The 24,681-nt window shown below is 37.5% G+C and overlaps 1 protein-coding gene across 15 annotated transcripts in view; it reads left to right on the top strand.

Moving 5' to 3' along the window:
• Nucleotides 1-24,681, top strand: part of CADPS2 (calcium dependent secretion activator 2) — a 535,389-nt gene that overhangs the window by 326,934 nt on the left and 183,774 nt on the right. For all 15 annotated transcript variants that reach the window (XM_039239670.1, XM_039239667.1, XM_039239669.1 and 12 more), the window contains exon 9: nucleotides 20,648-20,714. In XM_039239670.1, the coding sequence (XP_039095601.1) occupies nucleotides 20,648-20,714 (67 nt within the window). The remainder of the gene's footprint in view (nucleotides 1-20,647; nucleotides 20,715-24,681) is intronic.

Raw genomic sequence — 24,681 nt, 5'->3', positions numbered from 1 at the left:
TTCAGAGAGCATGCATTCCTGCACATGGGCATGAGGAGATCAAGAGGGAGGATCTTAAACAGGCTCCATGCCCAGCGCCTAGCTCAGTACAGGGCTCAGTCTCGTGGCTGTGAGATCATGACCTGATCCCAAATTGTATCAGATGCTTAGCTGACTAAGCCACCCAGGCACCCCAGAATATTACCCTTTTAGAGTTCACATCTGTTGCACTACTAATTAGCAAGATGAAGCATGTGATTTCTCATACCTGTGACATCAAAATAATATTACACTTAGATGTGATGTTTTATATGATTTAATTTATATGATATATCTATATATATCATTTGATATTGATGTGACTATTATATCAATTTACAGCAAGATTACTGAAGCAAAGGAAGTTAAGGAAGTTGATCAAAGTCCTATAACTAGTAAGTGACTGTGCTTTAAACCTGTTTGTCTCATTCTAGAGCTAGACAACTAGACAACAGTAGATAACACTGCCTAGTAACACCATACTTTTCTCAAGTGATTACTCTGCAAGTTCACAAGAGTCAGATGGTGCCGAAGGTCAGGCAAATCAAATAAATGCATGAAGTCATTAAGTATAAGGTCAGGAAAAGTGGAATAGTCAGGATTACTGGAATGAAGAGAACATGAAAAGCAATTCAAACTATATATTTTTAATGCTGTGCTTTGAAAGCACATCTGCAAGCCAGATTTGGCCCATACGGTCACCATTTTGCCTCTCTCGCTTTATGGAAATTATCTGTCTCTGTTCTTACCTTTGAATAATGTTTAGGGCTTTGCTGGCTGCCACATACACAGGAATAGCATTTATTTTTTAATGAGTAAGGGACCTTAAGGAACTGCATATTCTTAAATCGATTTCACTGACATAAGAGAATGAAAGGCATTTTTAAAATGTTTTTTAAACCATCTTCATATGTTCTCTTAAAATGATGAAGCCCTCATCAATGGACACTGCTGTTACTCTGCCATCTAATTAAATGATCTTGTCAGTTGTCTCTTTGGCGGTTATTTGATATTAAGGTTTTAGAGGCCTGGCCCTATTGGCCACTGAATAACTAACTGGAAAATCCTAAACATTAGGGTCTTAACTTAGGACATAACCCAGCATTGGTCTAGTATATATTTACCCTCTGAATTGTGTCATCTCAAGACTTGGCATGGCGAATACCTTAATTCATAAGTATGCTTTAAGTCTGTGTCTTGGCCATAAATTCTATAAAAAGCAAATCTGCATAACATCTTTTAGTGAGTAACTTGATCCCCTCTGTGTAGGTATTTTGCTAAAATAACATTTAGGTATTCTGTTGGGAGGGCTTTGTGGAATAGGCTTCTACATGTTAAAGCTTAGAATTATCCTAGTTTAAGGAATTTACGTTAGTACAAAAGCAAATGGTTTTGATGGTTTAAGTGTTAAGATTAGGTAACAAAAGTCCTCACATTAAAATGCTCTAGAGTTTAGATAAAAATCAAAATCATCCTTTTAAAAGAGTTCGATAAATAGAATTTAGAGCACCACATATTCAAACTCTTAAATCAGTGGCAAATTAGGGACTACGCAGGGCTGGAGATGTGAATATTCTATAATGAGGATAATAAAGGAGTTGAATGTGGTGTGCCTTGGGTGCACGTTAGTAGCTAATTCCAGTAGGAATGCTTTGCAGTCATTTGTCGGTTGAGATGCATATGTTCAGCTAAATGGGAATCTTGGACGTTCTCTCATACACCCTATTATTTGTAATTGAACACCTGATTTCTATCATGCAACAAATTAACATCTGCACTGGATCTATCTTTTATGCATATGGATACACTGATTAGAATTTTGCTGAAAGGCAGATACTTGAAAACAAAAAGACAACATTGTGAAACACTTCCAGCCATAATTTTTGATTACATATTGAGAATCGTTTAATTATCTTACTCCATTTAATTAGCCCTTCTACTTAGGTCAATTGCTTTTTTTATTAGCATGACGTGTTAGCAATTTGTTAATTGGCATGAAATAACATGAGACTTTTCTGGGTCTTTTGTATGAGATCCGTATTTCATGTGTGCTGAAGGAAGTTAAGGGAAGTGCAGAGAAAGAAATGTATTCATTAGCCCCCTTACAGCATTTACCGGGGTCATTGTGTAGCATTAGAACCTGAGTTTCTGCCCTTTGAATTTCAGTCCTTCTACTGTGTCGACTGACTTTGTTGGTTTGAGTGATAACAAAAATTTGAGAGCCTGGGCATACATTTAAAAAAGAAGAAGAATTTTGGGGTGCCTGGGTGGCTTTGTCAGTTAAACATCCAACTTCAGCTCAGGTCATGATCTCACGTTTCATGGGTTCAAGCCCCGTGTCAGGCTCTGTGCTGACTGCTAGCTCAGAGCCTGGAGCCTGTCTTCGGGTTGTGTGTCTCCCTCTCTCTCTGACCCTCCCCTGCTCATGCTGTCTCTATCTCTCTTTCAAAAATAAATAAAACATTTAAAAAATTTAAAAAATAGAATCTTTTCTCAAATTAAGATAAGAGGAGGTGAGGTACCTGGATGGTTCAGTCACTTAGGCTTCCGACTTCGGCTCAGGTCATGATCTCACGGTTTGTGGGTTCGAGCCCCGCATCGGGCTGTGTGCTGACAGTTAGCTCAGAGCCTGGAGCCTGCTTCAGATTCTGTATCTCCCTCCCTCTCTGACCCTCCCCTGCTTACACTGTCTCTCTCTCTCTTAGAAATAAATAAAACATTAAGAAATTTTTTTAAAAAATTAAAAAGAGGTGTGTGTAGAGAGAGAATTGATAGAATTTATACATATATATGAATACACACACACACGCTAGCAGATGGGAGGGAGATAGGCATTACATACATGCATGTAAGAAAGTTAATAAGGGATTCAGTCAGTATCCAGTCCTCTTTGCCAGTGTTTTCTGTTTTAAATAATTTTGGTGTATCCACAGGTTTCCTTTTAAAGCTAAGGCCTCCCAATTTAGTACTTCCATATATACCCATTGAAGTAAAAAATTGTAAGCTGATATGTTTTTAAAATGAATTACAGAATGTAATATGTAAATAACAACATGTAAAGATATTCTGATAGCTAGGAAGAAAAGTTTATTTTCTTCCTAAGACTTCCTCTAGGGCATGCCACAGACAGCTGCTACTCTCCTGCATTGGGGAGACAGGTATGTAGCCAGAGCCTATTTAACCACTTTGCATTATATGCAATCATTTAAGTACAAACTGTTGTTGTTTTTTTTATCCTAAACCCTAAATTATTATCACAACTTTGAGGAACTCTGATGGTGAGAATGGAGAGCACAGAACAATAACAGTTTTCCTGTTAGTCATTTGTTTATATTCTACTTTTTTCTAAATAGGATTTGTGGTTACTTCATACCCAGCATAAAATTAAAGAGCTAAAAGATTTTGGGATCACTTGGCCCAGTATTAATGTTGTATAAATAAAACACTGAGGGCAAGAGTGGGAAGTCTCTCTGAAATATGTGTGGGTGTTTATACAGCTACCTGTATGGAAGGTATGGAAGATATGCTACGCATAGCACCAAGTTGGGCATTCTGGCAAATACCAATGACCGTAGGTTTACATAAACTCCATTCCAGTCAGAATCGGTCCATTTTCCTTTCTTGTTAGTATTGTTTTTATCCACTTGGGGGCACTATGATCAAATTTAAGAAGAGAAGAAGTTATTTGGTTTGGTTTATTTCACTTAGAAAAATTGCTTAAAGAAATCTTAACTGGTTACATACTGTCAGGTAAAAATACATTTTAAAATATATAGGTATGACTGAGGCTTTTGTTTTTGTTGAAGTTTCAAAATAGGTCCGGTCTCTGGACCAGGAGCACCAGCATCACCTGAGAACTTGTTAGAAATGCAGATTGTCAGGCCTGATCTAGGGACCCAAACTCAGGGCCCAGCAATCTGTATTTTCACATGCTCTGTTCCTGAGCGTTTGTGGAAACTACTGGCAGGAAATAACTGCTGCACTGAAGAGAAGACCTCCGACCTCTAATGCTATAGTCAGTAGGGAGGATCTTCCGGAGACAGGGCATGACTGGGGTGGTCAGATCGGGAGTGTGAGTTTGCCCTTCCTGGAGGGATTCCCTCACATCCTTCATACTAAGTTAGACATCAGATATGCCCTAACTCTACCTCTTTTCCTTTCTCTTCCATTGTAGACACTCCTTCCTTGTTTCTCTTTGTTCAGTTAAAGTGGCGTAGAACTTCTGAACATCGTTATGCTGAGGGAGACCAAATGATAGGGTCCTAGGGTATATGAGAAGCTTCCTATAAAGTTCGCCATCATTCTCCGGGCCTCTGACAGTTCACCTGCTGTCATCCAACAGTCACCTACTGTGTGCCTTCCTCAGGAGGCTGACCCGGCTTACGTGGGACCCTTTGAGGATACCTTACTGTTTTCCTTTAAGTCTTTGCTCTGAATGAAGACCCCTATCTTAACACCTGCAACCAGAGAATGGTGTTCTGCCTAAGTAATCACCTTCTCATTCACAACCAAGCCAGGAAGTGGGACAGGCCTCTCACCCAAAACACAATGAGTGGTCTTGATCTCAAAGACCACATTCTCCATATATACAAGGTAACATCTTCCATGAACATAATTGTTTTATGTGTATAGCAGCTGGGGGCTGTTCCTTTACAATTAACTATACTTATGAAATGAATCTGGCAGCAAAGTCAAAAGGCTACTGTAAATATAAAAAAAAAATTGTAAGTAATACTTATAAGGTAGTTCTTAACATAGTTTGTGTAGTATTAAAGGTATCAGAAGTTGGTTATAAACTATGTTGTAGTTTATAGCAGTAACTATGCCTACCTTACAGGATTGTGGTATTAACTGAGATAATATATGTGAAGTACAAAGCACAATGCCAGGAATTCAATACATCTCAAAAGATAAAATGTAATCTGTTAAACAGAAAACGATGAGGGACATCTGTGTCACTCAGTCAGTTAAGCGTTTGACTTCAGCTCAGGTCATGATCTCACAGTTCATTTGGTGAGTTTGAGCCCCATGTGGGGCTCTGAGTGGAGAGCATGAATCCTGGTTCAGATTTTGTTTCCCCTGCTCTCTGCCTCTCTCTCAAAATAAACATTAAAAAAGAAGGAGGAGGGGGAGGAGGGAAAGGGGAGGGAGAAAAGGGAAGAATTAAATGCATTGGGAATAGTTATTTGAAGAATATCAGTATAGAATTATGCTTCTAATGTAATAGAAATACATGTAATATAATCTCTTCTAATGTAATATAGTCTGTCATTTTACTGGAGGTTTTTTGGACTTTTTTTTTTTTACTCTCACATAGAATCAAAAGGATGCTAGCAGAATAAGTCTCAACGAAAACCTTATTTAATTTCAAACTTTATCATTGAAGATTCCCTTAATATTTACTAGAATTCTGTATTGCTTTTTGAGTTAATAAATATACTTTAATTTTATTTGATGATTGAGGATCATTTATTCGCCTATGCTTATCTGTCTGAAAAATCTCAGACTTGTATGAAATTCCCATGATTGTTTATGTTCACTTTTCATAATACTTTCTACCTTATGTTAATGTTTATGGGATACATAACTTATGTCCTAAACTGTACAAAGTAAATATTAAATATCTCTAAGGAACACTGAATCCAAGATAGGTCTTATAATTTCTGAAGTAAGTTTGTTTTCTTACCTATTTTCCTCTAATTGTATGGCAAAGGGAGGCAGAAAAAAACCCTCTGATAAGTTGAATATTATTTGAATTCTTGTCATTACAGTTACATTGTCATTGATAATAACTTTCTAGTAATTTATGCATCCCACCAAAAAGCAGATACGTTTGTGCCGGCAACTGAATCAAACCGCACATCCCAGGATGTAATTATACAGACTTTCAACAGGTTTCCCGTTTTATTTTCCTAGGAAAAAAATAATATGCCTTCTTAGTTGAAAATGGACAGATCTCAAATTTCTTTGCAGTTCTCCTGCTATTTGGGTGGTGCCATCATAAAAAGAATAGGGGAAAATATTTAGAGGTTGGTGTCTTCTATGTACTATTTTTTTGTACTCTGTTTTATAATTGTGGTTTTAACTATTTAGAAAATGTCAGATATACCTTTGAAATGGCTGTAATTCTTTTCTGTGAAGTAATCTTGATATTACAAATTTATGGAACAAAATTGTAACCTTTATCCATAGCTGGATAGCTAAATGGAAGAGAGTCACTTCTTACATTTGTTTTAAAATTATATGTTGGTGTTTGTTAAATAAAACGTTAAAGGGTTATCTCCTTTCCTCCATCTAAATTTTTCTATTTCATGTACACTTTTGCCTGTGAATATGTAATTCTTGAATGATTCCATTAAGAAGGGACTATGAGTTATGAACTAACGTGTATTTGAATAAATTTGAAATAATGTACATTAACCTTGGAGAAAGGTTCCAATTTCATGTGCTGACACATGCCTTCAAATGCGAGAAAAAGGACTGGACTTTGTTCCAAAGTTGGAATTTAAAGGAAAGTATCTTTGGAAGAGTTATTGTTTGACGGAAGTAGTCACGTATTTTTCCAGTAGATGGCGCAAGCGTTCCCTGAAAACAGAAAAAATATTTTTTCCTCTGAGTACTTGGTAATAAAGGTGAAGCTATTTAAGGAATATTAAGTAACCTTTAAGACATTTTCTTTTTAAAAAAAAAATGTAAGAAGAAAGGTTAGAAGAAGGTGAAGTGGTAGCTCATTTTGGACATATCAAACTTGTCAAGACATTTTATCAAATTAATGTAGAAAAACTTTAATGCTGAGTAGTAGATGAATGATCAAAGATATCACTAAGGTCAGTTTTAACCAAAAATATCTGAAACTTGAAATTCTGAATACGTTTTGTAAGTGTCAAAGGTTTTCTTCTCTTAACTGTATTGATTTCGTTTTTCTTCGTATCTTGCATTCACAGGCAGGAATTTTTTAAATATAGTTTATAGACAAATAAATAAATGAATTCTTAAGCTTTAAGATTAAAGGAGAATGGGAACTATTTTACAAGCCTAGCCCAATGAATCTCAGCCTGATTGCACATGGCCCCCTTACTACTATTGCCTTTATTTTTTATTCTCCAAATAGATATTCTCCAAATAGATAGCTATAGGTGAGAGAGAGACTGAATGCCAAAGTGCATTTTTCCATAGTATTCTGGAATTTTTGTTTGTTTGTTGATAAGTAACAGTTTCCTAGGAACCTAAGGAATTTAATAACTGGGAAACATATATGTACTCCACACAACTATTACTTATATATGATGAATAAGGGGGCGCCTGGGTGGCTTAGTCAGTTAAGCGTCCGACTTTCGCTTAGGTCATGATCTCACGGTTCGTGGGTTCGAGCCCCACATCGGGCTCTGTGCTGACTGCCAGCTCAGAGCCTGGAGCCTGTTTCAGTCTGTGACTCCCTCTCTCTCTGACCCTCCCCTGCTCACGCTGTCTCTCTGTCTCTCCTAGAAATAAAAAAAAGAAATAAAAAGAAAAAGAAAAAAAACACTAGTTCTGTTGTAACATGCAATATCCTAGTTATCCATGATTTTAGAAAGAGACAACTTTTTTGCCCCACTTCGTGGGACTTTTTTTTCTTAATGGACAAAGTTGGAAAAATTCTTGGTCTCTCCTCTGCACTTGCCAAAGAGTCCTTCGAAAAAGTTGGATTGAAGTATTCTTCGGTATGTTCTACTACGACTATAATGACAATGACGATGTCTTGATTTACGTTGTGCTTTATGGTTTTGCGCTTTGATAGTTTCAAAGGGCCTTTTACATACATCATTTCGCTGTTTTTGCAATTACACGATTATACTCCAGGCAGATACTGCTAGTCCTGTTTTATACATGAAAAGAGGGAACGTCATGCTGCGCACATAGCAGTTAAAGAAACTTAAAAGTTTCATATGTTTCTGTCTTTTCTTTCCCTCTCCCTCCCTGTCTCTGTGTCTCTCTGAATATTTTCACTTTTTCTTCTCTCATTTGAGAAAGCACTTATTGCACAGCCCTGATACTTGGCTTCTGTGTGGAGGGCCATCCGTGACAGTAATGCTCCTGGCTTCTTGCCTGTCCGGTTCGGACTTACCCGATGGGTTAGCTGGAGAGCAGGAACTGGGCCTGCAGAGATCAGCCCTGTCCGCTCTGTCCCTTGACGGTGACCTGTCCACAGGGAGTCCCTGCTCTCTGCTTCTCCCTGAAATCTGTCAGAGGCAGGATCCTCATGACTCTGGATGTGGACAGTCCTCTCCTGTTCAGCACTGTCTGTGACTGGAGACTAGTGAATAATAATATTGAATAAGGTGATGTTTTTGCCTCCTAACTATACTCTCAGAAGCCAGTTTGTTCAGAACTTAGGCAAAGAAAAGAGAAAAATACTGTATCAAGTACTGGGACTTCTCAGAGACTCCCAACACTGTCCATATATCATCAAATTTAAAAAAATAAAAGAATATTAGTGGAGTTAGAAATCTGGGGGAACTTTGAAATCTTTAGACAGAGAATGTATTCAGTTGCATTTTGACTAAAAGGCCCCTGTGTTGCTGTGACCTTGAGGCCGTTTTTTTCAACAGTGGTTCAAACTTTGTTGCCTAAAGTTCAGGAGTTTCAGGGGCGCCTGGCTGGCTCAGTCGGTATACCATGAGACTCGTAATCTCGGGCTTGTGAGTTCAAGCCCAACGTTGAGTGTGGGCCTTACCTAAAAAGTTCAGGAATCCCTTTTTTGGATAATGGGGTGGTGGGTGGACTGGACTCCTGAAGTTCTGTGCCTGCTTCCATAGCAGTTGATTTATGCTTCCTTTATGTTTGATTCTCCATGTTACGTTAAATATTAGGATAACATTCTGCTACAACTATTTAAATACTTGTGATTAAATATAAATTTCTGTGGAAGATTTGTTTCCTTTATGTTCTTAACATAATTGTTCCTAATGTCAGGCCTAGAAACAACCATTTAGTCATTCCGAAAATGCTTATGGAATATCTGCTATTATATAAAGGCACAGTGCCTGGGTGTAGTGGTGAGTCATGAACAGTATGGCCCTTGCCCTTACAAGGATTTACAGTCTTGTGCTGGAAACAGGCTAATCCAATATGCCTCGCCATAGGCCATGGCAGAGCTCTGGAAGAAGTGTCCACATACTGCCTAATACATGATATAAAGGAATATGACCTTATTAAGGATATAGGGATATCAGGGAGGGCTTGTGTGGAAAGGTGGTGGCTGAAGTGCGACATGGGAAGAAATTGGAAATGTGAGACTCAAGAACTGAATTAGTTTAAATTGTGGGAAATTAATGAAAAATGTAACATGTGTGTGGAACTGATTAGGGGAACGAGAACGGAGTATCTGTGCAAACGAGTGCGTGGTGTCAAAACCGAGGGGAGTGTCTGCGGATCTCAGCACAGGCAGTATTTGCAGATGTGAGCCATCACCAGTGTCACAGAATGCCAGAGCAGGGTGTCAGAGGAGGACGGACAGGAACAAGAGCAAAGCTGGTTCCTTGGCCTGGAGTATTGGGTAGATCAAAAGAGTGAGTGCAGGGGATACGACACTGAGGCCAAGGTGCAGTGTCAGAGCTGGAGTGAGAGTCCCTGAAGTCTTGAACCGGAACTCCACACAGCTGCGCTTGACTACAGAGAAGGTTGGTCACAAGGCATGAAATTGAAATTCAGGTGACATGGCGCAGGAGAACAAGGCTACCTGGGGCAGGGAATCTGTGAAACATGCTGGGTGTCAGGAGGAATTCAAATGCCTTTATAAATGGCTTACGTGAGGATAAGTTACTCTAAAGATGGGTATAGCTTTCTAAATTTCAGAGTCCTTCAAAAATGTCCTTCTTCACGAAGACCGGAGAGAAACATTACAGAACAAGTGACCTTTCGGAAATCAGGTATAATCCATGGGGATTATGCTCCAAATTTTACGGAAAACTTTTTATCCCCCAAACATAAATTGTTTACAGAGTCCTAGTAAAATGATGTTAGAAGGAAAAGAAGATATTTTAATTATGATTGGAATTTTTGCTAATTCTGAAGAGAATGTGAAAACTCAGTTGTACAGTTTACTGCTTACAGACTTCTTATCAGCATTCCAGTCTACCTAATTCCGCAAGGCATATGCTGGAAAACAGTACTCCCGCAAGATACTCTATGAAGAAGGTTCTGTAATTTCGGAGACGCTACACCCACTCTTCTCCCTTCCCCTCCTGCTTTCAGTGTCTCTTCCAGATCCACTATAGACTCTTACTTGCCCTCTCATGCAGAATGCCTGTAGCTTTGTTTAACTGAGTATTTCTCACAGGTATTTGCCCACCAAATTTGTTCTTTTTGGGTTTTTTTTTTTTGGGGGGGGGGCGGGCACAGTAATTCTTTGTATCCAGATCCCAAGACACACAGTGGAAAACACTGAATCTCAAATTACCTTCTCAATGATTTTCATTTTCTCTCTTTTTTTTTTTTAATTTAAATTGAAGTTTAAATAGACATACAGCGTAGTCTTGGCTTCTCTCTCTCCTTTTAAGTTTATTTTGAGAGAGAACACGCGCTGAAGCAGGGGAGGGGCAGAGAGAGGGGAGAGAGAATCCCAAGCAGACTCCTTGCTGGCATGGGGCGGAGGGCGGGCTCCATCTCCTGAACTGTGAGACCATGACCTGAGTGGAAATCAAGTCAGACATTTTAACCAACTGAGCTACCCAGGCGCCCCATGAGAATCTTCGTTTTAGAGTGTATTCAGTTTACAGATGGACATTTTGTATACATATTTCATCTCGAATGTATCATAAATATGAAGAAGGTAAAACAGGTATCTCCACTTACAGAAAACTGAGACCGAAAAATTTCTGCTAATTCAGGATTACCTATATTGGATGAAATGTTTAAAAGTGATTATTTTTGCCTTGTGTTGGGAACATTGTGCCCCAAGAGGGAAGGTATTTCCAATAGTCAATAAGATACAATTTGATACATAAAAACCCCTTGCTAAAACTTTTGTTTCATTATTACCAGATCATTCGCGTTTTCAGGAAGAGGAGAGCTTAATGGATCTCCCAAAAATATCTGGGATTGCCTAAGTAAATTATTTCATCTTAATTGATGCCCCAGAGCTTTATTGCCAAGTACAGAGTGTCCTTCCTTTTGGAGCATGTTGTAGCATGACCCCTCCACCCCCCAGATTCACACCTTCCCAGCCTGTACCCTCCTCCACAGGGAGATGGAGGTATGGACTTGACTCTGTGCAAGTTAGCCTGGTTGAAATAGGTTAGTACTTTGTTTGGACATATTTTCACTCATCCCCTTCTGAGATAGTTTATAATTAACTTGGAAAGCTAATTTTCTTACCTTTTAACAAAGCAGTAAGGCTTCTGCACAGGCAGAAAAGTATTACTTATTTTGAAGAATATTTAAACTGAGGGAAAACATGAAACCATGCTTAACATAATCTGCCCTCTGCGTGAGAGTATGTCAGAATGAGACTCTAACATATCTGTGTAACTTTATAAAACATGAGCATTGGTGAGACCATGAGCCATGAAGAGGGCTTTTTAGGGTACCTTTCCTGTTGAGAGACAAAAGAATACTGCTGATCAATTATCAAAGATGAATCTAGAAAAAACTGCCTTTCTAATAGATTTCTCTGTACAGTTTGATTTAGGTGGTTTGGTTTGTGTGTTCTTTAAAAGTACTTTTCATGGAACTACTGTTATAATTTCCCCAGTTCGGTTTGTTTTTGGGTGACTGCTCATTGCTGTTTATTTTGGACGCCTTTTACCAATGGTCACTTAGAGTTCTTAATGTCTTACCTGAGGTTGGGGTATCAGAGTCTCCCCCTCATGTCAGGTTGCCCCTGTTCATATTCTGTAGTGTGCAATGGCAAGCCGGTGTTTAGAAGACAGCTTTCCTACGTTAGACTCTTCTACTCTGATAATGCTGATACAAGCTGAGAGTTAACTCCCACTTAGAGTAAACTACCAGAAGATGGGACTTGTGAAGGAAAGAAGGGGTGATTAGTTTTCTGTTACTAATTCTATAAAATGTGATGAGAAAAGGAGTGGAGAACTTTACGTTTTACTCAAGTTTGCTTTTGTAAGTCTGTTTATACAGCACACACATTTCAACTTCTTGTTCAGCTGTAGGAGTTTCTTATTTTTCTTCGTTCATAATTTCTCTCCAAATGTTAAGTAATCTTGTTTGGTGGTGAACCTTCCCTTGCCTGCCCAACCTCCTATACTCTTTCCCATAAGAATTCAGGAAGTAGAAAAGCCCATTGGAAAGAATTTATTTCAGGGTTTCTTAATGCTCAGGTCACACTGTTGTCTTGAATCAGTTTCTTTCTCTCATCCTTAGCCAAAAATACCCCCCCCCCAAAAGGCTTATCTTTCAGGGTTAAATAAAAGGAAGAATGCAGTGAAAGGAAGATTCCTTTTATGCAGGCAGCAGAGACCAGGAAACGTGCAGGACTGAAAGTGCCTGAGGGTATTTCGTCCCCATTGGTTTTCACATCAGATGCTGGGGTGCCCACAGATAGCCTGTATTGTTGTCAGTTAAATGGGATCATGAGTGTCTGAAAGGTGTTTGAGAATGAACCGAAAATCATTTTCACAAGTGGATGATTACTTCTGCCACATGTTAACCGAACTCTATCAGAATGGCCCAGATTTTTGAGCCTGCATTAATTGCTCTTTCAACCTTGACTGAGGTTTCTCTTTAAGAAAGCCCTTTCCAGGACTAAACGACTCTATATATTGATTTTTTTTCCTTTCTGTATTTTCCTTGAAAAATGAAGCCTTGTAGAAGGAAAGGCTTTATCATTCAACATGTAGATTGATTGTTCCATTTCTTTGAATAAAAAGCTAGACTCAAGTGATCCGACAAAAGCAATAGTCCTTTTCTTCAAGCACAGAATAATTCCCATATTCTATACACAATTATGTTTTTCAAATATTCATTAGTGATGATTTTTTATCATAAAGTGAAACCATGAACTCCCACAGCATGGACTCGGTGCAAATAAATTGTCATATTCTCCTTTCTATTAGAACTGTATGCCACCACTCTAATTGAAACTTAACTACAATATTTAGTAATGTGTTTGGAGAATTTTTGTGTGTCAAAGTATTCTTTGAACAATCTTTAACTTAGGTTTTATAAAGTGCTCTTAGAATGTTTGGGTAATTGTTATTATATCATGCTCCCCCATTTTCCATTTCAAATATGACATAGAGAATATGAGCTGTTTATTTACCAAAACAGTATAGGGTATATTGGAGCTCAGACAACAGTATGTTACAAAGTTGGGTTAAATCACAATTTTAAAAACTAATTGAAAAATGAGTACTTCAAGTTTTATTAACTTTTGTGATAATATATTAGATGAAAATATATGCCATTTACAGGAAAATGGTTTAATTTGTCATTAAAATTAATTTTGGAGGGTTTTTGTCTTAAAGGAAGACACACCACAGAATGATGTATGTAAATCTATTAAAAGCCATTTACAGGGGCACTGTAGAAGAACAAGCATTTAAAACAATTTTATTTTACAAGCATTGCAGTGTAAACATGTAATGAAATGTAAATATCTCTGAAAATTCAGCAAAAATAAGCATAGTCGTGTTGCTAATTTTTGTTTGCTTGATGCTTGTTTTTACAAAACTCCATTTTTTTAGCTCGTGGTTGAGACCATTTTCTTGGTAATAATACGTATTGTTAATAGGCAGCACGTATCTAGAGAAAAGTATTTATCCCTGTTGTCACAGAATGTTCTAATGGATTTCATAAAGACTCTACTTTTGTTTCTCCATAAATGAAAACTTTTAAAAGCCCCTTGGCTTATTAAGTTATCACATAACTTTTTTTTTTAATTTTTTTAAGGTATATTTATTTTTGAGACAGAGCATGAGCAGGGAAGGGGCAGAGAGAGAGGAAGGCACAGAATCTGAAATAGGCTCCAGGCTCTTAGCTGTCTGCACAGAACCTGATGCAGGGCTCGAACCCACAAACTGTGAGATCATGACCTGAGCTGAAGTCAGACGCTCAACTGACTGAGCCACCCAGGTGCCTCCACATAACTCTTTAAAGGACCACAGTGATACCATAAAGATTGTACAGTTTTTAGTGTTGAGATTCTCTCATGACTCTAGGTAATTACCGACAGAGAAGATGAGAAATAATGCCCTGTTTTCCTCATTGGTAGTAACTTGAGGGTTGCTCTTGCCAAAGTTCTTTCATTTTCTTTTCTTTCATCACTTGACATTTTTCCTAACAGTATCCACATCATATTTTAAATATGCAGTCAAAACTCTTGATATTCAGTGTCACATTTCTTTTACGTTTGAGGATACAGCATGACCAAGAGTAGTAACACCAAAAAAATAGTCCTAGGCACATGAAACATTGATCTATATTTAGGTGGGTTTGTGCCTTGTTTTCTAGTAATGATTGCTATGTCCCTGGAACAAATAGTACTCTCCATTAGAAGCAGCCCTAGAAGAGGGATTAATTCTTTAAGATTATTGCTATGTTGATACTGATTTATAAAACCAAATGCTTCAAGGTTTTAACTCTTATGTGTTGAATCCAAGCTTTGTGCCAGTGCTGCTAATTTCTTTGTTACCTAATCCCATGTAAGAAGAGAAGATTTTAAAGTTAAGCAGGCAATGTTTTGTTCAAAGGGAACAACTTCTTAATACATTAAGTTGGATGGATTGATGAAAGCAAACACCATTAAATAGTATCTGAGCAGTTACTTTTAAGTAATCCAGACTACTCTAGTTACATGAGTATTATACTGCATAGGAAATATCTTAATGGAAAAATGTTACATTTAGTACAAATTAGGAATGGAAATCTGTGCTTTTCAAATATGTACAATAGAATATTTTTCCTATTCAAATAATTCTTGGATCAAATTTAATTTTGATTAGAGACTTTTTTTTTTTCTGAAGGCCATATGCTAATACAGGCCTGGAGAAAATAGCTGATATATGTGTTCTTTCATTTTCCATCCATTAGTTACTTAGCTGAAATAATTTAACGAGGATGAGTAAATATGCTTTGTTTAAAACCAAATTCTGTAGGTTGATGAAAATTAATAATGTTGAAAGCCCCATTGGGGGACAAAACAGAAAACAGAAAACTGGCTTTGCTCTGTAAAACCTCTTCAAAGTAAGGTGAAAAAAAAATTCACAGTCTGCATTAGAGACCATTGCTGTCATGCTATATGATATTTCATTAGATAACCTTATAAATTGTCAAAGCCCCGTTAAATGTGCGTTCCCAGTTTGACTGGTATTTGGCAAGTCTGACTTACATACCCTTAAAAACAACCTTTCTTTTTGAGTTAATCACATAGTCAGTTGAGAGGAAGCTAATAATGATTCAGCAGGTTGCAAAACAATCAGGGAGAGTATGACTGCTGAGAGACCCACTGACAGACCCGTAGTACACTAGCCAGAGTTGCCTCTCTCCAGAATGACAAAGATACTTCCTGGAAGATACTCCTCTATACTTTTATTGGGTAGAATTAGATTTAATAAAAAAACAATTTGTTCAGAATTCAGAAAGGAAGATATTAATAATAGATTTTTTTTTAATTCTAAATGATTTTTATAAAATGGAAATGGATGACAGGTAAATAGCTTTCAAAGATCTGTTTAATACTATTGCTTAGATTCAGATCTGTCAACTATACCTCCTTCTTTACAGAATTATGCAGTTATAATTGATGTTCATAATAATGACCCTGAGATGCTCTAGTATCTTTTCTAAATCATCAAAGATCAGATTATATTTTATAACTATTTGAAATCAAGTCTACCTGTTGTATACAAAAATCTTTAAAAATCCATTATGGATATAGTCTCTGTATAGAGCAACTCATTTTTCAGTAACTAAGATTACTCAAACATCACTATGTAAGTGTAATGAACTGAATCTTAACTACCTACTAGAGCATAACATGTTAAATGTAACTTTAGTATATTTATCTGAAATAAAACAATCTTACTGGATTTTTAGCCACAAATGAGATAATTTGTAGCCTATCACTCAACATTAAAAAAAAAAAGTGAGCAGAGAATGCATATTAGTTTTTACAGAAGTTTCTAAAAAATGGATTATATGATTATAACCGAATATTCAAATGATTTGGGCTAACTTTTTCCTTACTCTCTCCACAATTCAACCCTTCCACAGCTAAGACCACCAAACTACAGACTTGAGAATAGCCTTGAAACCTGAAAAACCATTGAACTATTAAAGCTTATTGAAGGGGTTCTCCAGTGTACTCAAGATACCTATAGACCAAAGAGAAGGATCTTTGTCACTGTATTCAACTTTGTCATACCAGAAATACGATTTATGGCTCCATAATGATCATATCCCTCAAATCCTTCAGAACAGTATTTTTTTCTGATTATGAAATAAGATGTACTCATATACGTTGCTAGTGGTAATACAAAATTGTACAGTCACTTTGAAAACCAGTTTGGCAGTTTCATAGAAGGTTTAAGCACACACTTTAAATATAATTCAGTAATCCCACTCCTAGATATTTACCTGAGAGGAATAAAAATATGGGCCCACACAAAGACCTGTTCATGTGTGTTTATAGCAATTTTGTTTTTGATAGCTAAGAAAAAAAAAGAGCAATCCAAATGTCCACCAACTGGTAAATGGATAAACACATTGAAGTTAATTTATACGGTGAAATAAATTCAGCAATGAAAAGAATGAATTCCTAATATAGACAACAGGGTGAATTTCAAAAGCTTTTTACCACCTGAAAGAAACCAGACACGAAAGGGTGCATACTGTATTTTCCCTCCTATATGACATTCTGGAAAACAACTGTTAAGGTTAGAAATCAGGTCAGTGGTTGCAGAGCTGGGGGATGTGAGGAGAAGATTGATTATACAAGGACCTGAAGGAAGGTTTGGAGGGATACAGATGTTCTGTTAGTCCATTGTGGTGGTGGTGGTTACATTGCTATGTCAACACGCACCAAATTATAGTACTTAAAATGGATGAACCTTACTATTATGTAAACTATACCAATAAACCTTACTTTTAAAATATGGGAGATATGCTCAGTGTAGAAATTGTGGAAATGTAAAGGCATAGAGAACCATACAAAGGAGCACCTGGCTGGCTCATTAGAATGCAGATCTTAACCTTGACGTTGTGACTTTGAGCCCCAAATTGGATGTAGAGATAACTTTAAAAAAATGAAATTAATCTTTAATCTCACCAGCCCAGTATTAACTGCAGGCTTAACATTTTGATGCATCTTTCTGGGTTTTCTTGCCATGCATATACTATAAGCTCATGTGACTGTTGTTTGTTTTTACTTAGCATAGTAATAATTTTTCTGTATCATTTTTTGGGCGTCAATTTTCATGGCAATTTATTCCTTACCATTTGATCCTTAGAGGGTTTTGTGTTTTTTATTTTAAACAGAATTGATGAACATCTTGTTCTTCATTCTTTCCTTAATTTTAATTATCTCTTATGCCCAGAATCTAATTTTGTGCTAGTGAGAAAGCAGCTAGACATTTAATTCCGGAAATCATGTAGATAAAAAACCTCACATTTGTTGAAGTTAAGTTTAGTGTGTTCTTATTTAGCATAGTTATCTTTTTTGATATATTCATGTCCATTTTATTTCGTAAAATTTTTGTCTGGCTAATGTGAAAACTGAAGGGCAGAAACTATCATTTTGCTCTGTAGCACTTATAGCATTGCCCTTATGCAGTCAGTCTTGTGTTGAATGTAATTTATTTTCTTATGCAGAGAGGGAAACTCTCATGCCCAGCTACTTTCTAGATATGTTTGATCACTGTGACTTCTTTTTTTTTTTTATTTTTTTAATGTTTTATTTATTTCTTTTTTAAAACTTTTTTTAAATATTTTTATTCTAGGAGAGAGAGAGACAGCATGAGCAGGGGAGGGTCAGAGAGAGAGGGAGATACGGACTCTGAAACAGACTCCAGGCTCTGAGCTGGCAGTCAGCACAGAGCCCGACGCGGGGCTCGAACCCATGAACCGTGAGTTCATGACCTAAGCGAAAGTCAGACGCTTAACCGACTAAGCCACCCAGGCGCCCCTAATGTTTTATTTATTTCTGAGAGAGAGAGAGAGAGAGAGAGAGCGCGAGCGCGTGAGCAGGAGAGGATCAGAGAGAAAGGGAGATAACAGAATCTGAAGCAGTCTCCAGGCTCTGAGCTAGCCGTCAGCACAGAGCTTGATGCAGGGCTCAAACCCACGAACTGTGTGATCATGACCTGAGCCAAAGTCAGACTCTTAACTGACTGAGCCACCCAGGCACCCCTGATCACTGTGACATCTGTAAATGGTTGACTGAACTCCTTACAGGACAACACCCCCAAAATACCTCATGGGCCAAATGCTTATCTTATTTCCATTCTTAAATTGTCTCTTATTCAATTTCTTACATCTTCCAACTTGCAGTATACACATGTATGTATCCACCCACCACTCTGCTGTCTTCAGAGAAATCCTACATTGTCATTCCCTATATGTTCAGCCATGATTTTGAGTGATGTTGCAGCAGGTAGTAGTATTACTTGTGTATCACCCTTAGCAAGACTTACACTTGCTTGTGGTATTGATGGTTTGCTTATCACTATTCACTTCCACTTAGATATGACCCAGTTGCCCAGCAGCATGCTAAGTGAGATGCTGAAGGAGCTGAGATGCAGGCAGTATTCACGGGCAAAGGTGATTCCGAATGTCTTCTTTGACTCCTAGACAGCTATTCAGTGCACATCTTGCTGGTGCACTTTTATAGAGGGCATCTGTCATGTCCACACTGTCTAGCTCCTGAGGTCATTGCTGTTAACCCTGTAATAGGGGTTTGGGTGTGTGCATTTCAAGGAGAGGGAAATTACATAGGAAAGACAGAAAGAGAGCAGCTCAACACCTATCACCAGAACCACAGAAGAGAAATTATAGCCTAGAGCAAAGGTGGGGCAAAGGGTTTCAAAGGGACCTCAGGAGGTGATAGTGAACAGGTGAGCACAGTAGCAATAGATGTCTCCGTCAGTCAGTCACTAAATGAAGTCACATTATATCCAGAAGTGCAGGCAACATGGTATCAAGGGTATTGTGAGAGCAAATAGTTCACCTAGAAAGCTGATGGGTTTGACACAAAATACATAATTGATTTGAGCAGTTATGGATGATGATTTCCAATGCAAACTCCGAGTTTCTAGTTTGACTTTTAGTAACTCCATTTTGTTTTTTTGTTTTTTTTGTGTGTGTTTTTCCCTGAACATTTAGAACCCAAGAAATCAAGCTCTTAGTTACAAAGAACACATTGGTGGTTGCTAGAAGGTGGTGGGCTTGAGGTGGGACAAATGGGGGAAGAGGACAAAAGTGAAGAGTGTTCATTCATTTCTTGCATTACTTTTTAAAAAGAGGGCGAAAATGTTTGGCAAAAGAGAATTATTTTAATATCACAGAAACTAAAAATTCAAGTTAAGATTTTAGTGTTAAAAATTGTGAAGCTCTCAAGACTTTAAGCCCCCAAATAAGCGCTTAACTGCAGTTCTTTTTTATCACTCAGAATTGTATATAAATTTAGTTTGAATAGCCTTTACAGTGGTGAACCTTCACTTCAGAAAAATATTATGATACACTATTGAAAAATCTTATTTTAATTTAAAAAGTTGGCCTGTATTCGTCATATTTCAAACTTCCTTTTATAGGAAGTGTGTATATAGTTCCAGCGTGTAGGGGTTTTTTGTCCGTGGTGTAATTTTTGAATAGCTCTCCATGGCATGCTTACACTTGAGTAATTTTTAATTTTTTCTTTTTCCTCCTTGATAAACTTGATAAGTTTACATCTATATTTATTCAGTAAGAACCAAAGTTGTTTTCTCAAATGATTGACTCCTCGATTCATTTCAATTCACATTGTTAACAGCAATGCACAGTTAAACAAAGGCCCTGGCTAAAACTATGTTGAATTGCACCATGTCCTCTTCACCTGAATTTCATAGTTAGGAAATTTGTGTTAAGATACTACCATCAATCAGCCAAACCTCCAAATTATGAGGCTGACAGCAACTTTAGGAATCCGCTAACCCAGTCTTGCCATTTATACTTGAAGAAACAGAAACTGAGATTGGTGCCAGCACAACTTGGGGTCACCCAGCGGGACAGTGACCCTTCACTCTTGTTCTTGACTCCACAGCCGCTTCCTTCTCGGGCCACACTCCTCAGCCCCAGTCATCTGAGAGCTGAAACATTGAGTCTCCTATCCCCAGTTTGTCACCTTTTGTCTCCTAAGAAATGTGTTGTAAGAATAAAAATCCCACTGGTTCTTTGATTATCCTTTCTAGCTCCAACATGGCTCAATTTGTAGTAAGAACTGACAAATTGCTAAGCCACATAAATCAATTCCCTTTCGAGAACCTAGAATAAGCTCAGTCATTTTGTAACACAGAAGCTACGTGTTGTCTCCTTTTTCAAATGAACTGAACTTTGCTTTTAGCAGGCCAGTCTCCAGAATGTATACCTATGGAAGAAATATGATTACACAGAGCCACAACATTATTCATCTAAAATACTCTTTACTTGTTTTTCTTACCAGATATTTGTATGCCCTTGGACAGAAGGTTTGGAAAAGATGGAAAAAACGTTACTTTGTTCTTGTTCAGGTTAGTAAATTTTTTTTTTTTTTCTGTTACCTAACTGGTCTAAGACAGCAGTCTCAAACTTTTGTTTGGTGAGTTATATCTATTGGTATTCACTGTGTTAAAAATTAAAACTGAAACTTTTAAATATTTCATTTTAAAATAAAAGTAGTAGGGACGCCTGGGTGGCTTAGTCGGTTAAGCGTCCGACTTTCACTTGGGTCATGATCTCGCGGTTCGTGGGTTCGAGCCCCGCGTCGGGCTCTGTGCTGACTGCCAGCTCAGAGCCTGGAGCCTGTTTCAGTCTGTGACTCCCTCTCTCTGTGATCCTCCCCTGCTCACGCTGTCTCTCTCTCTCTCCTAGAAATAAATAAAAAATAAAAAAAAATAAAATAAAAGTAGTAAATTTCTTTACATGCTAACACAAGTAACATTTTTATGTAAAATAACTTTTTTGAAGCAAGCAACTTAGGGCAATGAGTGACATTATTCTATGCTTTTACACCTCTTTAATGTCTAGCTTAATAGAATGCAGCTGTATTTTCATATCAGCTTCTATATTCAATCCGTTGCAATATCAGATGAAATTTAGCCTCTGGAAAATTCCACTGTACACACAGAGAATAACTGCAGAAAAGGCAGATGATGTCTGAATATTATTATAAAAAGAGTTTTGAACTCACAGATTCCCTGAAAAGATCTTAAAAGTCTCCAGGATTGCAAAACCATACCTTGGGAACCACCGCATCATGCTGATATTTTATAGACAAACCATAATACTTAGAAGATCTCATTTTTATACAAATCTGCCATTTTTATCACTTACATAATGATAGCTTTAAATTTCCAGTACTGATAGATTTGTTAGCAATAGGATAACGGATATTTTGGGGTTATTGGAATATATGTTCTGGCTGACTCTTTTTTGTTGTTAGTTTTTAATCATGGATAACCTTTGCTCCTAGAATATACTCATTAAATTAAATGTGTATTAAAGAGTAACTTTCTAAGTAATGGCCATTCTATTCTATGATGAATCCAAGCTATTTTATTCCCATTGGTTCTATATAAAAAAATTATTCTTGGTATTCTTAACATAAAACAATCCCTAAAATCTTACTGGTTCCTATCCACACATTAAGCAAATTTGAATGCACTAGATCAGAATAACGTGGTAAGATGCCAAGCAAGGAAAACTGTCATTTTATGTCCTCCAGATGTTAGGTTATCTGTCCACTGTTGGATGGGCCACAGTGGCAGGATAATTGCATGAGGAGTACGAAAATTTAGTCAGAACTAGTTATATCTACATGGCAAAAAGCCAGCCTATTTGGCCAGCTACTGTAACAAAAGATATGCATGCATGTACACGGCATACATCGGTGGTCCTGATGTAAAGCCCACACATTTGCTTTGCATAAGGGTCTCCAGTTTGGAGTTCTGAGTGGTCTGTCCTCCAAAAACCATACCCATAAGATGTCTTCTCTGGTTCCCAGGTTTAATTTCTTTACATTGGCACAAGAATTTAAATGCATTTACTAAGCAGCTTTAATGCAGATCTTTCTAGACATTTGCTTCTATTCCTGTTTGCAGATGTCTCACATCTAATTTGACAAGTTTATATTAGCAACTCATCTTTATCAAATCTTTCTAAAGCACTCAGTTGGTTTTGCATAGAAACAGTAGCTTTGTTTTCATAGTCATACTCAGCGTATTTATGTAGAATCTTTTTTAATTCTGTATTTTTAATAGCTGTTATGACTGGCACAATCCTAGCTGACCCTTAATAAGCATGAACATTTAGGGACGCCTGGGTGGCTCAGTCAGTTAAGCGTCCAACTTCAGCTCAGGTCATGGTCTCACAGTTCGTGGGCTTGAGCCCCACATCAGGCTCTGTGCTGACAGCTGGCTTAGAGCCTAGAACCTGTTTCAGATTCTGTGTCTCCCTCTCTCTCTCACCCTTCCCTGCTCACACTCGCACGCTTGCTTGCTCTCGCTCTCTCTTGCTCGCTTGCTCTCAGAAATAAATAAAAAGCATTAAAAATTAAAAAAAATAAACATGAACATTTACTTAGTAGTCATTATGGTTTTTATTATTACCTTTTTTTAAAAAACTATTTTTCAAAGCAGTTTGAGGTTCACAACAAAATTGAGAGGCAGGTACAAAGATTTTCCATATATCCCCTATCTTCACACATGCCATGGTCTCCCCTGTCATCATCACTTGATACATATGTTACCCAGGATGAATCATCACTGACACATCAGCGTCATCCAGTGCCCGTTATTTATGCTGTGGTTCGCTCTTAGTGGTGTGTAGTGTACGTGTTTGGACAAACGTATAATGGCCTATATCCATCATTGAAATGTCATGTATTTTCACTGTCCTAATAACCCTACGTTCTCTGCCCATGCATCCCTCCCCTCCCCCACGGCAACCACTGATCTTTTTATGGTCTCCGTAGTTTGATGTTTTCTAGAATGTTATATAATTGGAATTATAGAGCATCTAACCTTTTCACATTGGTTTATGTCACTTAGTAATATGCTTTTAAATTTCCTCCATGTCTTTACATGCTTAATAACTCATTTCTTTTTAGTATTAAATAATATTCCATTGTCTGCGGGTGCCTGGCTAGCTCAGTCGGTTAGTGTCCTCAGCTCTTGATCTCAGCTCAGTTTTTGACCTCTGGGTTGTAATTTCAAGCCCCACATTGGGTTCCATGCTGGGCATGGAGCCTACTTTAAAAAAAAAAATCCATTGTCTGGAAGAATCACAGTTTATTCATTTATTCACCTATTGAAGACCATCTTGGTTGCTTGTAAATTTTGTCAACAATGTATAAAGTTGCTGTAAATGTAAACAGTCCTGGGCAGTGTAGACATAAGATTTCAATTCCTTTGGGTAAATGCCAAAGGGTGCAGTTACTGGATATTTTAAAGAATGAAACAGAGAATGTTCATTAGTTTGGAGATCTGGTTAAGTGACAGGCTAAGAGAGTTCCTGTTATATTGATCATATGAAAATTGGCTTTATTAGATCAGTCTTGAGAGATCAGATGATTGCGTCGTGCTTTTGGCTAGGTAAAGTTTGAGGGAATCCTTTTCTGCATACCTTATTTTCTATCATATGATAACAAGAATCAAGAGTTACAGAATAAACATATACTTTGATAACCCTGTAAAAGAGTTTAGAAATGAAAGAATTAGAATACTTTGAGTTCATTAATTGGTGTGTCTTTGAGGGACATTAACCATGTCTTTGGGAAACTAGAGAGTTCTCCCAGTAACAAAAATAAGTTTGACATTTTAAAGGGAAAAATTTAAGCCCATAATTAAAATTTAAATTTAAAACCATATACTCTATAACTGAAATTTAGAAAAAACACCACCAGACAGTAATGAATTCAGACTTATTCTACCTGGTGGTGCCATCTTAAAATCTGAAGTCATATTTAAGCCTTATAATTTTGCACAAATACTCATATATATGCGCTCCTGTAGAGAATCCCATGCCCAAATGCATTGAAATAAGCATGCCAGTACTCTGGCAACCTGTTCAAGTTTTAAACACAATTGAATCTTCCTTTCAATTCCAAATGTAATGGGAAGACAAATTGAATGCGCACATTTCAAAATCAAGATGGATGTGTATGGAGATTCAGCAAGAGTGACCCATTGGGAGGAACTGGGTAGTTTCTATTAGTATTTTTAAAGAGAGCTCTCATTCTGTTGGCATGCAGCTTGTAAGTTCATACCTGCAGGCTGCATTATTGAAAGGTGAAGGAGTCATTTTTCTAGGGAGGACACTATGCCCCTGCTGTGTCCGCTGCTGCCATCGGCAGAATGGTGCTCTGGCGATAATGTGAATCTCATCACCACTTGTGAGTGTGTATTATACGAGTGATATAGCTGGAGATACAGCCATCAGCTCAAGAATTTGTACTCATAAAAATTGATTGAGAGTCTGGTTTGGCCAGCTGCAAAGTCA

This window comes from Hyaena hyaena, unplaced genomic scaffold (genome assembly GCF_003009895.1).
Source record: "Hyaena hyaena isolate Hyena2069 unplaced genomic scaffold, ASM300989v1 scaffold_161, whole genome shotgun sequence".
Classification (NCBI taxonomy): Eukaryota; Metazoa; Chordata; class Mammalia; order Carnivora; family Hyaenidae; genus Hyaena; species Hyaena hyaena.
The sequence above is the reverse complement of the archived record's forward strand: the minus strand, read 5'-3'. Positions and strand labels throughout refer to the sequence as shown.